This window comes from Siphateles boraxobius, unplaced genomic scaffold (assembly GCF_051911475.1).
Source record: "Siphateles boraxobius isolate OS27281-9 unplaced genomic scaffold, OSU_SipBor_1 19, whole genome shotgun sequence".
In the NCBI taxonomy this organism is placed as follows: domain Eukaryota; kingdom Metazoa; phylum Chordata; class Actinopteri; order Cypriniformes; family Leuciscidae; genus Siphateles; species Siphateles boraxobius.
This window is the reverse complement of record NW_027508799.1, coordinates 20202327-20218901: the sequence shown is the minus strand read 5'-3', so window position 1 is coordinate 20218901 and position 16575 is coordinate 20202327. Positions and strand designations below refer to the sequence as shown.

At 37.9% G+C, this 16575-nt stretch overlaps 1 protein-coding gene across 10 annotated transcripts in view; it reads left to right on the top strand.

The window, feature by feature from the left end:
• syt1a (synaptotagmin Ia) overlaps positions 1–7494 on the top strand; it is a 231555-nt gene extending 224061 nt beyond the window's left edge. For all 10 annotated transcript variants that reach the window (XM_077234215.1, XM_077234212.1, XM_077234217.1 and 7 more), the window contains 2 exons: positions 3887–4020; positions 5332–7494. In XM_077234215.1, coding sequence (XP_077090330.1) covers positions 3887–4020; positions 5332–5541 — 344 coding nt within the window. In that variant the 3' untranslated portion in view covers positions 5542–7494. The remainder of the gene's footprint in view (positions 1–3886; positions 4021–5331) is intronic.
• The last annotated feature ends 9081 nt before the right edge of the window (positions 7495–16575 follow it).

Sequence of the window (16575 nt, the reverse complement as noted above, 5' to 3'; positions counted from 1 at the left end):
GTTTCGGTTTTAGTTTTAGTAATTTTAGTATTAGTATTTAGTTACTTAAATGTTTTATTTATTTTATTTCAGCCAAGGTAACTTTTCTAATTTTCATTTATTTTCTAATTTTCAAGTTTTTTAATTTAATACGCATGTTATATTGTAGCTGAATTTCAATTAAAAGAAAATGATTTTAATAGTTTTACATTACAACACTTTTAATACACATTTAATAGAACAACATTACATATTAAGTGTGGCTTAAGTGTCCAGATACTTTTTCATAGACAATGCATAGTCATGTTTATGTATATGAGCAAAATAGTGGTTAAAATCACCAACAAATTGGCTATTGATAGCATTTCTATAGTTGTGGGTCATTGCAGTACATGCTGTCCACCACTAGGAGACACCTATGAGTCTGTCGTCCATACGGGATGTGCCAGAGCCAATGAAAACATACCACATCAGAAACAAGGGCCAGTTTTATTTTCACTTGGATTTTCAGTATCCTATTTAGATGAGCTTCTCAAGTGACTATATGAACCATAAACGGAAGACATTACAAGCACTGCCAACTCCTTGAACCACAAACTTGGCTTGTGTGAGTGTAGACTACCACAGATTTCCCAAACAACCTCAAACCTCCAGCACTCTGTTGCCAGGCAACCGGAAAAAGCACCACCGTTAATAGTGTTATAGGCCCGGAGAAGTGCTGTTTAAGTTCAACATCATAAATATCAAAAGTGGATGGAGCGAGCAGCCAGAGCTCCTCAGATCGTGCAGTGTTAGTGTAAGTTCAACAGGAGGTGCTGTGCTGCTCTATTCTGAGAAATATATCGTTTCATCTCGCATAATCTGAATTAAATGCATCACTGTTCAATCTGAAATTTGATCCGACGGTCAGAGTGTGAAGCTCCATGGATGAATCAGGGAAATATGAAAGCATACTTTTTCATTGGATCTGAAATACATTTTTTATGGGTAATACCATAGAAATCCATTTAAAATAGATGTTGTGCCATTTAAAGGCATAAATGCCATACAAAAGCTCCTTAAGTGCTGTACAACATTTACAACCTATACAATCACTTCATATCAATTAATTATTAACACAGTTTGCAGTCACAAAAACAGTATTTGCGTTATATTAATATATAATAATAATTTCTAGAGAAAGTCTATGCACGTGATTAGTTCAAAAGCCTCTCGGCATGGCAGCAAACATGAATAATAGATATCCTAATCCATAGTACAACATAGTACATGGATGAGAACAGGTTCATGTTAGTGCTATTAAATTCCATAAATTTAAAATCTTGATTTAAAAATATATGTACACTACCGTAATAAGCTTTTAATACGATTTTTCCATGTTAATATCACTCTTTTATGATCACCAAAGCTGTATTCATTGGATAAAAAATACTCCAAAAACTAGTAATATTGTGAAATATTTTTACAATTGAAAACAACTTTCTATTAATACATTTTAAAATGTAATTTATTCCTGTGAATTTTTAGCACTCATTACTCCAGTCTTCAGTGTCACAAGATCCTTCAGAAATCAGTATAATATGCTGATTTGCTGCTCAAGAAATATGTTTTATTATTATACATGTAAAATGATTGTGCTGCTTCATATTTTAGAAGAAACTGTGACAGTTTTTAGGATTCTTTAGGATTTAGGATTCTTTTTAGGGGCTCAGTGGTTCATGTAGGTTGTCTACAAACCGAAAGGTTGGTGGTTCGATCCCCGGTTCCACCTGACCAAGTGTCGAGGTGTCCATGAGCAAAACACCTAACCCCGGCTGCTCCTGACGAGCTGGATGGCGCCTTGCATGGCTGACACCGCCGTCGGTGTATGAGTGAGTGAGTGAATGGGTGAATGTGAGGCAATATGTAAAGCGCTTTGGTGGCCATAGGGTCTGTTAAAGTGCTATATATATATATTTAAAAAAAATGCAGTCCATTCTTTGATAAATAAAAACTCTTTTGTATCAATTTAACGTATTCATACTAAACAAAAGTATGTATTTATTTTAGAAAATCTTACTGACCCCAAACGTTTGAATGGTATTATACTGTATATTGTATGAAAAATATGATGTGTGTGATGTACATAAGTGAGAATGACATAATGACAAAGTCATAAAGAGTGAAGGAGATGGGGAGAAAGTATTTCACTGTTAAAACATCATCTAATATACTGGAATATGTGTGATTCATATGTTGCTTGAAATGTATTTCGATTAACATGTTATCTTTTACAGTCCTAATACTATATACAGTATAATGCTCATTCTTACACACCCTCACCTTATGAGATGTAAGATCTACACTTCCAAAAACTGCATTCCTAAGATTTTGTGCTGCCCTGCTCCTAATATGGTATGGGTATGGAGTTCAGCATGCCTTCGAAGTCTCTCTCTCTCTCTCTCTCTCTCTCTCTCTCTCTGTGTAAGGAATGTGCTACTCTAATTTTTTTCACAGAGAAAGAGTATTTGCATTAGTTGAAAAACGTGATTGGAAATGCCAGAGATGTTTTGAAATTCCTGACATATAAGAGTGTCAGGGAGAGAAGGGGTGAAATAAAATTTCATATTGGACAAAAGGTAATTCTGAAAATAGTTAAATCTGTCAAGTTCAACCATTACTCACCTTAATAACTGCTGCTATATCCTTTTTTTATTGTAAGGCTCAGGAAGGCATACGTAGTCACCGCTCTTTACAGACGCAGTATAATATAAAATACAGACATTGGCTCCCCTGTTCAAAATGGAAGGTGTATAGGCGTAAAATCAGATATGTTGTTGATATTTCATCCTTAACTTGTTTTGTGAGGTTTCAATCAAAAAGCGATTCTAAGAAAGGTGAGTACGAATCAGTAGTGGGTGAGGTAAACAGATGAAGAGAGATGCATGATGGGGACAGAATATAGATGCTGGAAATGATAGTGTTTTGAGGCACAGGGAGAGATTGATGTGCCTGAATGGCAGTAATGTCACAGGGAAGAGACTGGAGGGTACACAGCTGCCATGTGTATAAAAGCTTGGACTATCGTAGCACGTACCACTAGAGATCTGCTCTGTGGCGGAGCTTCAGTAGAGGCTGCAGATGTCGTGTGTCAGCGTGCACAGAAACGCAGAAAAGATATAGTGATTTGGAAAGGGACCATGTGCAATATTTAACATAAAAGTTTCTATAATGCACTGTGCCAGATTTAGCCTATGGCTAATTTTCATCCGCCGTCCCTTGGCAGGTCACCATTAACAAACCTCCTCACAATAATAAATCAACAACAAATATCATGCATGATACATGCAATACATTGTACACAAACACATTTCTTCTCTCTTTTTATTTGACAAGATATGAGTGCATATTATAAAAGCAGTTACATAACCACTATCTGTGCTTAAAAGGAGAGTATGTGTTGTTGTTTTAAGTTTGGTTTTAAAAAGACCAATAGATGGACACCTCTTAATATCATCTGGCAGAGTATTCCGGTGGATAGTAGCTTTCACAGAAAAAGCTTGACAGTCCAAAAGCAGAATGATGAAAGGGTACAAAATTTGACACAATTTTGACAAATGTAAGAAAAAAATAAGAATACATAGAATAAAAGATAAATGATTAAATAAATATTTACAGAAACTAGGAGTGGCAATAAATTAAAATAATTGAAATTAAACTAAATCAATTATTTTATTCCAGAATCTGAATGTTCTTTATGGTTTTCACTTTTTATGATCGGGTGTAGAAATCACACTTTTAAAATTCCCTCATATATCCAGGTTTTCCAAGACTGTGGAAACCTTTATCCTTAATAAGTTGGGGGACATAAAAAAAAGTGATTGAAAAAGAATTTCTCATGCTATGTCCTGTTCCTGTGTGTTTTCAGATCCCTACGTCAAGATCCACCTGATGCAGAACGGCAAGCGGCTGAAGAAAAAGAAGACGACAATCAAAAAGAACACCCTTAACCCTTACTACAATGAGTCTTTTAGTTTCGAAGTGCCATTCGAACAAATCCAGGTAATGAAATTTGTCTTTGTTACTTGTACTGAAACTGAGCTCTCAAATCACAACGGCAAATCCGACGCTAATTCCCAATTTAATAGTTGTCGAATACTAATTGTATGAACCCTGTGTCGAAAACACAGCCGGAAAGAAACTTGTGAAATGCGATAAGGCTCGGCATGAGGCTTTTAAAAAAATGTAGTTGCTAATTAGTTGGAGAATAAAATGGGTACGATGCTTGCCAGTGCAACAAGAGTAAAATTGCTTCAAATTGATTCAGCATTTCACAGTTTAGAGGATACATTTTATGCTTTGAGCTGCTTTGAATTCAAAGTGTGTCTGGGGGTGTGTTAACCAGAGAGGCCTTCCTCCCTCCCCATTCTCACCGAGCAGCAGACGTTTCTAAAACATGCTACCCCGAACTAACAGTTCCTCGCTCATTGTACATCCCTCAATATTTCATTATATGGCAAATTAGCTCCGGCGCCGAGAACAATAGCCTCAGGCCTGTTCTCACCGGTCAATGAAATCCAAGAAGAGAGGAGGATCGAAGGAAAATCAGGGCTCTGAAGACACTAATTCATATCACCTGCTCGCATTCTGTGCCCAGGCGGATCAGGCTCCAAGTAAGCAAGCTAAGAGCGAGCCATTGACCCCGAACTCACACCGTTCAGTTGTGTGCTCGCAGTCAATTTACCGAGTTGTCCGGACCTCTTTGGTAGCACCCGCTGGCCTTTCTTTGGTATCTGCCGCCGTGCTCTTCAAAGACTCACTCTGCTGCAGAGTTACAGGCCCTTGAATAGACTGTCAAACTGAGATAATTGTGATGGAATTCAAAGGCGTCAACTATTGCACCACTATGTGTATTTTCAGTCATTGTTAAACAATGTTACTCAAGCCCAGCAACAGTTATGTTTTTCTTTCTTTATTCTGCAGGGATGCATTAAATTGATCAAAAGTGAGAGTAAAAACTTTTAGAATGTTACAAAAGTTTCTCATTTCAAATACATTTTGTTCTTTTGAATTGTCCATTCATCAAAGAACCCTGAAATGAAAAAAGTTTTCACGAAAATATTTTCAACATCACAGGAATAAATAATATAATACTGCATGTGCTTGTTTAGTGCTCTGCCAGGCATATTTAAATAAACTACTTCCTTACCAAACCTTGTCTTGAGTGACAAAAGATATGTTTGTGTGCATTTTCATTTGATCAGAAGAAGTAATAGTTCATCAAGTGATGGAGGAACTATAACCTGGCATATGTTCAAACAAAGTGTAAGTCTTGCGTAATGTCTATAATTGTGTCTCTAATTTCTATTACAGAAAGTTCAAGTTGTTATAACTGTTCTGGACTATGACAAGATTGGCAAGAACGATGCCATCGGCAAAGTGTTTGTGGGCTTGAACAGCTCAGGCACCGAGCTCCGTCACTGGTCAGATATGCTGGCCAACCCGAGGAGACCCGTCGCACAGTGGCACGTGCTCAAGCCGGAGGAGGAAGTGGATGCCCAGCTGGCAGCTCAGAAAAAATAGAGCAGCCCAAGCTCCGCCCCCTTCCCCACAACCCCACCCGTGTAGTGCTCTTTACCCAGTGCGTGTAGATACCTCAGCGATATAAGGATCCATGCACCCTCACTTCTAATTTCGTGTCTAAGAAAACCGCCTTCTCGGACCACCCCCTTGAGATGTTGTGTTGTAACGTCAGCCCTTCCTTCCTTCCTTCCGTCGATAAACTTTTCTCTGTCCTTTATTGTTTCACCTACATCCACGACCTTAAAGTCCCCGACCAAATGCCCCCTTCTTTTAAGCAATATGATCTGTATAGATAGCGCATGACTGGGGGAATTTATTATACCACAGGTGTATATATCAGTATGCAGATGAAAATAATTTCTAGTTTATGTGTTTGTATGTTGTTACCCGTTTCCTAATCTGTGTATATCTTGATGTTTTTAATAAGATGTTCTATTTTAAATTATGTAAATGCAGACATAGAAGAGCCAATATGATATATAACGGGATTTAAGAATTTTACCTTATTGCATTCCACTAAAATATACGATATATCTCTATATAAATATTTACGAGCTAAAGAATTCCAACCTGCAAGACGCTAGTGGAGGTACACTCACTTGTAAAGGGCGGTTTGCGCTTCATGTTTACTTAAAGAAAAAAAGCATACAGATGTACACGTTAAAGACACACAGAACACCGAGGCCATTAACTAATATGGTTTCATGGTATAAATGTAATATGCTGCTGGCAATTATACAAGCACATGATTGCGTAAGAACTTTTTGTACTAATTTATCAAACTGAGGACCTGTACGCTTTGCTTAAACCTCGATAACGGAAGGGATGCTTCTTACTTGACGAAAACCAATCAGCCTTTTCTTTTGATTTCTAATATGGTGATGCTGTTAACTTTTAGTAGAACGGGTCCCCTGTTTGCTTCTTTCTTGTTTTCGGTCCTTAGATTCCCGGATCTGATTTGGCACCTTCACGAAAACTGGAAATTGACAATTAATGGGACAGTCTCAAGCTGTAGCCATTGTTTCCTTGAAGCCTGATTTTGTGTATCACTTGCTTTCTTGTCGTTGGACTCGTTTCGTTGACAAATTTGTGGTTTAGCCTCACAAAAGTGAAACCAAGAGTTTAGACTAGCTTTAAGACAACTATTTTTTAGATTAAGTCAACGTCTGAATATTTTTGGTAACTGCATGATTTTTTTTACGATCTTTGCTAAAGGCCGGGTTACGGGGGGGGGGATTTATTTACACCGGGGCGTCTGTTTCAAGAGGCTCCCTTGCCTTCAATCAAAAGGTAATCAAACTTTGAGGGACGGCAACTTTCAAAGCGGTCGGTCCCGACTAGTCGATGAGGAGAAGAGGCGAGCGTTTAAACACTGCCATTGTTTTTGGGGAGGTACGAGGCGTACACGACTCCTCCCTCCACGCACACTCCGCTCGGATAGTGGTCGTAGCTTCGGTTCATCGGGGAACAATGTATTTTGGCCCCAACGGTGCCCTAAACAGCAGTTTTTGCTTTATGTTGCCTTCTGACAGTGACAATAGAGTTAGCCATGCTTAACTGCCAATCCCTTCCCCTGTGGCTACTGTGTTGCACTGTACCGTGTCTGAACGGACAACTGCTTGCTGGGAAACCGCGACGACGTTGATTTGCGGCTCAGCTTGCACGGTCCGTTCATTTAAAAGCGGACCGGCCGCAGGCCGGTTTGGACGCCATGAGCATTAGCGAGTCCTTAACAATAACCGTAAAAGTTAATGGTCTGTACAGGTGATAACATTACATTATAATGTCCTTTACTACGGGTCTAACAAGAGGACGAGTAGACGTTTAGTCCATTAAAACCATGAGTTATCTTGGAGGAACCTCTCACGTACACTAGATGCTAGCTTCAGGAGGAGTTTCTAAGTGTTTGCAATGTTATTGTGTAGGTGATAGCACTATTACTTAAAAATAAAAGGAGGAAAAAAAGCTGTTTGTCATTCCATAAGAGTCTCTAGGGACTGAGTTGTGTATCACTGTGACTGCGGTGTGTGCTTAGCGTTGTAGTTTTCAGTAGGTAGCGGCCATCTTGTACTATAGTGATGTTGTGCTACCATCCCCCTATCACACGACGAGAGTACGAAAGAGGGCGAGGCGGCGAGAAATTTTCAGTTTCTAATAACCGTTGCCGTCCGAGTGCGCAAGCAGGTCAATTCACACAGCATTTTGTTGAGCACTGTGCAATACTTGTATGTTCATTCCCTTAGTCTTTAAAGGGGCGGTGTCACTTGATAGGGGTTAAAAAAAGACAAAAAACACAACCCTATTCAGTGTGGCGACGCATCCATCGACCGTAGTCTGGTCACAGCACACGTGTGTAGTTTGGAGCTCAACATCTGTAAACTTTTTAAGGATTCCTCCGTTTTTCCTGTTGAGTTTTCCTGCACACAGATTTAACCATCCAAACTTTTAGGTAAACATATATAGGATGTACCCCCAAATATGAGATTATCTATCTATCTATCTATCTATCTATCTATCTATCTATCTATCTATCTATCTATCTCTCTCTCTATATATATATATATATATATATATATATATATATATAGGCTATATATAAAACCCTTCCCTTTCAGAATAGGTGTATATATTTTTATATTTGTCCTGATATAATTTCCTCATTATTGAGATCACCTGGATATAAGAGAATTGTATCAATCTTGTTATCTGTTGTACTATTATATGATTAGCTGTACCATTTTGTTATCGCTGTTATGATTACACTCATGACTATTACCTGGTTATTGTTCCTTTAGTGCCCTATTGAAGACCATTTTATATTTATTATGGAACTCAGAATGTACAGTATGGACTGTGTGTTTTGTTTCTACTTTTTATCGTGGGACCAAGTATAGTTGGCACTTTCATTTCAATGTTGCAATAAATATCGATTCATGTGTTTTATTCATAGCTGAATATGATTTATTACCCTGACGGAGAGATCGAACCATAGAGAAGATCTCCAGAACGTGTAATTGCAACCTTAAGTAGGCCTACAATTATTCCTCGACTACTCCTATGTTAACTGATGTACTCTCATTATCTACGATATCTTAATACAAGAGGCTTGTTTATAAAACAAGGATAAAATGCCGTTTTTAGAGTCACAAATTGAATACAACACTGCACTCGCTTCGTATGGCATAAGGGTGTTATCGCACTATCAGGTGTCTGCACGTTAGGTGTAGAGCCGGACGTACAGTAGAAGACAGCATTGCTCGTTGCACCTCAGAGGTTTGTAAAGTAGTCTGAAAAAGCCATTTCTAGTCCTGCAAAGCAACGCTATCTTTTACTAAAGCCTACCAAAGCACGCAAACAGCTCCGACGACTTGAAAAAGGAAAGAAAAAAACAAAGCCCTATTGCTTAGCGTACGACGTACAGTACTACAGCACACGCATACAACCCACTGATACTCTGCTATACAACGAAAAGCCACCTTTCAAGAAAAAGCTGTGTAAAGAATTAGAATCTGATGCTGTAGGGAGATCCTAGTTGCCTTTGTGTATATCAACTGCCTGCTTGAGTATTTTTGTGTGTGGAAATTTTCTCTGTAATCTTGTAGAACTGTTCGGGGTGTTTTTTCCTGCCATACTGCTCGCCCCAGCGGCGAGCCGACAGTTATATTGCTGTGTATACCTTCATTTTTGATGAGGTGTTTTACAATTTCGTTTCACTTTGTGTAGTGATTCACTCTGTGGAGTTTCTGACTGTTGTTATATAACTTCATATACACAAATGTTCAATAAAACTGTTTTATTTCCTGTTGATACAGAACCTTCTCAGGAGCTTTTTTTTGTAAATGACTTTCATTTGAATCTACAAACTGCAACTGATGAAATGAATGTACTCATTGTTTCCACCAAAATAGTATCATTTTGTTGTTCTTTGTACAATAAAATGTAGTAACGAACTAGAACAAACAAATAAATGTAATGAAGCAAAACAATCTAGTTCCACAAAGAGCCCATGCATGTGTAATAATGAATGATAGGGGTTCCCAGTCATGGAAATTATTATATTGACCTTTTTCCAATTATGGAATGTTCAGCTCTAAAATATTGACTAAATCAACTAGAAATTGCTTCACGTAAGTGTGATTTCAATCAAATTAATTATTTTTTAAAATCCTTATCCATCAATTGTGAATGTCATTGGAAATCACTTGCCAAAACAGTGTTTGTCATAGTGTTTTTTTTTCTTTTCTTTTTTTTTGAAATGCTGCAGTATTGTCTGCTGCAGCTGAGGAATAATAAATGATGTTAAATTTGACAGCAGAGGCTGGAGGTTATCCCATCGATAGATGCCCCATGACCTTCTGGAGCCCTGGTGGTCAGATATGGAAAAGGAGATTTGGTTTCCGCGCACATTATACATTATATATTCTCCATAAATAGTAAGACTAGTATAGTACAGTAGCATTCTCTCTGGATTTGACATTTGAAAATGGATCATACGCCAGTAGGCGATAGGGTGAATTGCCCTAATCTGGGAAATGTTTTGCACTTCAGACTTCTGTAAATAGGGCGATGTGTAGGCTAACCAAAACATTATATCCACACCCAATACCTTTTTAAAAAACCCAGTATGTTTCCTAATCAAATCAAAAGAGACAATTCAGATAACCCATTCATAAGAGAAATTATAGACATATTAGTGCTCTTATTGCAAGTTGTCTGAGAAAATCTGCAGCTTTCTAATGTGGGACAGTTGTGTTCCCAATATGGGACACTGAAAAATCTATGATAAAAGACCAAAAATCACATTGATACATGTAGAATAGTATAATCTTATTTTATTTTAGATTCTTTTTAAAATCTTAGTTAGTAATTTTCTTGGTTATGAATGGATGAAACATGTAAAATAACAAAATGTTTAGTTATATTATCCATTTCCAGTAAACCAGTATCACAATCCATATACAAGACCATTATATCAGTTATAGTGATGAATTTCTAAAACACCTAACAAATAAACAGATAAACTTTGGACCAAAATAATTTGGAATAATTAAAACTAAAAAAATAAATGTACAATAGTTTCTGTTTCCTCTTTACAAAAACAGCATAATGGAGAAACCCATTCTTTAAACTTACTGATAAAATCATTACATGGATAATATCTATTTATTATTTCAAAGTGAGTTTCTTTGACTTATTTATTAGGAATTAAATAGCCTATTTATTCATATCTGACCACAGAATCTGAAAAAAGGTATGCAAATCCTGTTTCCATTTCATCAATGCCTTAGGTGAAACATTTTTTTCTTTATTTAAGATTTGTTTAATATAAACATTATTAATATTTGTATTAAAATTAAAACAAAAAAAATTAAACCATGCCCCACCACACATTTTTGACTCATTGAAGTACTGTCCCACATTAGGCTGATCATGCTGTCCCAGATTTGGAAACCACATTTCCTAATGTGGGACACTATGAAATTTGATAAAAATATAAAATATATAGTTTATACACATAAAGTTACACTATTTTTTGATGGACAAACATTTCATAAGCACATTAGGCTAAAAAGTAGCAGGATTGCTTAGTTTAAAATATATTTAACTCCTTAACATCAAATTTGTTAAAACTCTATGTCATTAACCTTCATATGGTTTTCACACAAGGTGTCTCCTGTTTGATGATTGCTCCACCCTCAAATATGATTGGACATTTGATAGGTCGTGTGATTTTGATCACATGACACCACAGCTTTGTCTAACCCATAGTTTCACTGTCATTCATGTATTTAAGGGGGACCTACAAACACTAGACCTTAGGTGTCCCACATTAGGCAGTGTCCCACATTAGGGCAATTCACCCTATATGGATTCTAACACTGATTCTAATCACTATTGAAATGTCCGAATCTTGAGGGTCAAGTGTGAAATATCAAAAGGTAAAACAACATTTCTGTCTTTAGTTCAATATCATCTTCCATTTCAGGCTTACTGAGTGCGTAGCCCACGGAGATATCCTCCGAGCGGATTGGGGCTTGGGAGTGAGCGCACGGAAGCGCTGATAATGAAATATGGGCTCCTTGAAGAACAAGATAAGAGCGGGGCTGCGCGGGGGTCTCGGGGCTATCAGCGCCACACGATCAAATGCATTTCGGTATACATGACTTTGACCATCTCGCACCATTACGTACACATTACTCAGCTGCCGACCGCTTCATCTGTGAGTAGATCTTCAAGGTCTGCTTAAGAGCAATGAATACGAGATGAGACCGGTGTCTGTGCGCCTTCTCACAGTCAAACTCAAGCATGAGTGCAGAATGTAGTCATGATCTGAGGTTACAAATCCTTCCGGTGAAAAACCTCATGTTACTTTGCTGAATCTGTTCCTTTGCTGAGATACAATACAAAAACATTTTTGAAGTAGCCTATTGAGTGAACGTAATTTGGTTTATGCAATTGCTACAACAACACATAGTGTGTCAAGTTTATTATCAGGTCCTGAAAACAATAATGAAGTGGCACGACAAGAACATCTGGCTGTGACTCCATAAAAAAAATTAAAAAAAAGCATTTACCGTTCATTTCAGAGGCAGTTTGTTTTTACCTGTATGTTTAGCCCACAATGTGAAGTAATATTCAATATGAATGTGTATGTGTATGTGATTCTCACCCAAGGGACCGGGGCACAAAGTGCGCCTCAGAAAACTTCTAAGGGGACCTTAAGGCTTAAAATGATTTAAATTAAGAGAAAATGAGCATTAAATTAAGCTAAAAACAACAAAAAATCACGAGATTTCTTATTTTAATTGACCCCCTTACAACTAAATCTTATAACTCTGTTAGATCGGATGGAATCCACTTGTCAGAAATGTCAAATCCGACCCCGAATGCCAGATCTAGTGAAAAGATAGGCTATCCGTTTTAACAGTCTAACAGTCTTCTATCAGCCTGAGAATTTGATTGAGCAAGCCAGAGAAGAGCAGATGCAGGAGACGAAGTGATGATGATAAAAATTGCAGAGTTTATTGAATAATCTAGTCTTACCAGTTCAATTCCAACCAGTGTTTTATTCGACCTGTATAATTGCACCGTATAAAAACAAATACAACACTGTAAAATAAAACACACACACACACACACACAGAGAGAGAGAGAGAGAGAGAGAGAGAGAGAGAGAGAGAGAGAGAGATATTGAGAATCCTATAGATTCTCCAAATGCATGCATTTTTACATTTTAAGAATAGGCGCCTATAGCCTACATTTTTTGAGGTTGGTTATGCCAAGCAGTCGAGCCTGCCTGTCGTGTGTCTGTTTCGGCCAACAGAGGGCGCTGCTCGCTAATTGCAGCTTCAACTCGTATTATGCGTCTTCCTCTACCCGTTACGTGCTACGACCGCGAGAGTGTCTGTCATCATCGTGTCATCAGCTTCAAAGTAAGACACATAATAACATATATAAAGTCCCAAATGCATAAACTTACACAAACTGCGACTGGCTGCTTTTCGTCGCTTTTCATACAGGTGAACAGAGAAAGCGCGCGCAGGTTAATACGTCACACGTATCTGCACGTTTTTTTGCGAGTTCAAAATTGCGTTAAGACTGTGGGCGTCTAACGTTAATACTCAAAACCCTTCTCGCGCTCCATGTCTTCTTAACTGTTCCATCCCGTTTTTGAACATAAAGTCTCTATGCGCGCCTTGTTGTGAAATGAGGCCGTAGTGCGGGGTGTGAACAGTCTGATGTGGCTTGGTAAACTTTAGTGAGTCAGTTAGCCTAATAAATGGTTCATAAATAAATATGCCCTCATCATAGTAAAAGGTCTTTTTAGACGTTCCTTTCAAGAAATTGCAGCATACAGTAGCCAGATATAAGTATATTCGGGGTTATTTTTTAGACTAATAATAGTTTTTTATGAAGTGTTATGAATGTTAACATAATGTGAGGGCTGCTGTTGTTAAATGGCTTTTTTTCTGTTTGTAAATTAATCATTTGTAATAACATTGGACACTCCAATGATACAGTGATGAATGCAATTATATATTTAAGAAATCTGGTTAAATTGTCAATAAGTGAGATTTATGTTCAACTCAGGGTTACCAAGTTCTGGACACTTTTAAACTGATGCTTGATATGTTGATATTTAGGATTGATATGTTTGTTATTTAGTTATTTTTCCAGAGGACTGAGGGTTTGAAATATAGAGCACATTGATTGTTTGAGATTTGACTAACCAACTAACAGCCAGTCTGTGAGTATGAGTGGTGTGAGGGCCAAATATCCTCACTTCACTTATAGTAAAAAATATAATGATAACCAACTTCTAAAGACATAGAATAGTAATACATAGTGTAGTCAAAAATGGTCATAAATTGGCCAAATGTTTATATTTTAATGTAATGATGCGTGTTTCTTGTCAGGCTAAGACAAAGAAAACATTATTAACCTGATATATGAAATGTCCTCACTAATGTAGTCAGTGAAACGTGTGTGTGTGTGGGTTTGTGTGGCTGGGTAAATGATGGTCATGGACATGATGTGTGTAAATATGACTACAGACGATAGCAATCCGGTTGTTACGTGTGTTGTTACGCATCACAGTTCACAGTCCTTTAGTTACCGAAAGCAAACAACAAACAGTGCTATACACATTTATGGTGGGATACAGTACTACTGAAAAATCTTGACTTAGTTGACATCTTTTCTAAGTCGTTCAAACATTTGAGACTGTAGTGTACACCTAGAGTTGTTAAAGGGTTAGTTCACCCAAAAATGAAAATGATGTAAATAATTACTCACACTCATGTTGTTCCAGTCCCGTAAGGCAAGGCAAGGCAAGTTTATTTATATAGCACATTTCATACACAATGGTAATTCAAAGTGCTTTACATAGAAGAAATTAAAATAATCAAAAGAAATCAGAATAATTAAAACAGTTTAGAATAAAAGATAAAATACAGAAATAATCAAATGAAATCAGAATAATTAAAACATAAAATAAAATACAGTGCAAACAGTCGGACGAACAGTGGCACGGTGCTCATTCAGTAAATGCACAGCTAAACAGATGTGTTTTGAGTCTGGATTTGAATGTGACTACTGTAGGAGCACATCTGATCTCTTCTGGAAGCTGGTTCCAGCTGCGGCTGGCATAGTAGCTAAAAGCAGACTCGCCATGCTTAGAGTGAACCCTTGGTATTTCTAGCTGATGTGATCCTAATGATCTGAGTGATCTGTTGGGTTTATATTCACTGAGCATATCTGCAATGTATTGAGGTCCTAGGCCATTGAATGATTTATATACCAGTAATAATACTTTAAAATCAATCCTAAATGTAACTGGCAGCCAGTGTAAAGACCTGAGGACTGGTGTGATGTGTTCATATTCTCTGGTTCTGCTCAGAATCCTAGCAGCAGCGTTCTGTATGAGCTGCAACTGTCTTATGGTCTTTTTGGGAAGGCCAGTGAGAAGTCCATTACAATAATCCACCCTACTGGTGATGAAAGCATGCACAAGTTTCTCTAAGTCTTGACTGGAAACAAAGCATCTAACTCTTGCAATATTTTTCAGGTGATAGTATGCTGATTTAGTTATTGCTTTGACATGACTACTGAAACTAAGGTCTGACTCCAGAGACACACCCAGATTCCTGACTTGATTTTTAGTTGTTTGACCCCTAGACTGAAGGTATGCGTTCACCTTGAGAACTTCATCTTTGTTTCCAAACGCAATGACTTCAGTTTTGTCTTTGTTTAACTGAAGAAAGTTTTGGCACATCCAATTGTTTACTTCATCAATGCATTGGCAAAGGGAGTCAATGGGGCTGTAATCGTTAGGCGTTAGGTCTAAGTAGAGCTGTGTGTCGTCTGCATAGCTGTGGTAAGCGATTTGGTTCTTTCTCATTATTTGGCTCATTGGGAGCATGTACAGGTTGAATAGGATTGGCGCAATAATTGAGCCTTGCGGGACTCCGCATGTCATTGATGTCCACTCAGACTTATGGTCTCCTATACTCACATAATAACCTCTCCCTCCTAAGTATGACCTGAACCATTTTAGGACTATCCCAGAAAGCCCAACCCAGTTTTCCAGCCTGTCAAGAAGTATTTTGTGATCGACAGTGTCAAATGCAGCAATGAGGTCGAGTAGTACCAGCACTGATAATTTGCCTGTATCAGAATTTAAGCGAATATCATTTATTATTTTTATGAGCGCAGTCTCTGGACTGTGGTGCGGTCGGAAACCAGATTGAAAATGGTCAAAGTATCCATTCGAGCTTAAGAATTTGTTCAGCTGATTGAACACAACTTTTTCAATGATCTTGCCTATGAAAGGAAGATTTGAGATCGGTCTATAGTTGTTTAATATGGTCTTATCCAGATTGCTCTTTTTCAGGAGGGGCTTGACAACAGCAGTTTTCAGGGAGGTCGGAAAACTCCCAGAGAGAAGTGAGGCATTTACCACTTCTAGGAGATCTGCTTCTAAGCTGTGTAACACATTTTTGAAAAAAGATGTGGGAAGTGCGACAAGGGCGCAGGTTGATGTTTTTAGGTGCTGTACGGTTTCTTCCAAAATTTTGCCATCAATTTCTTCGAAATCAGACATAGTGGCTACTTTCTCAGGCTGTTGTCTGATCTGCCTGACACCAGCGCAACTCAAGGATGAGCTGATCACCTTTCTGATATTATTGATTTTCTCAGAGAAGAAAGAAGCAACCTCACTGCACTTTCTCACTGAGAGCATTTCACTGGGAATCTGGCTTGGGGGGTTTGTCAGTCTCTCTACAGTAGCAAAAAGAGTGCGTGTGTTGTTTATATTGCTGTTTATAATATTCGAGAAGAAAGTCTGTCTAGCTTTGCTTAGTTCCTTATTGAAAGCATGGATGCTGTCTTTGTAGATGTTATAATGGACTACAAGTTTTGTCTTCCGCCACATGCGCTCTGCTTTTCTGCATTGTCTTTTCATATTTTGCACTGCTGTTGAGTTTCTCCAAGGTGCTTTTTGTCTGCCACTCTTCTTCCTGACTTTCACAGGAG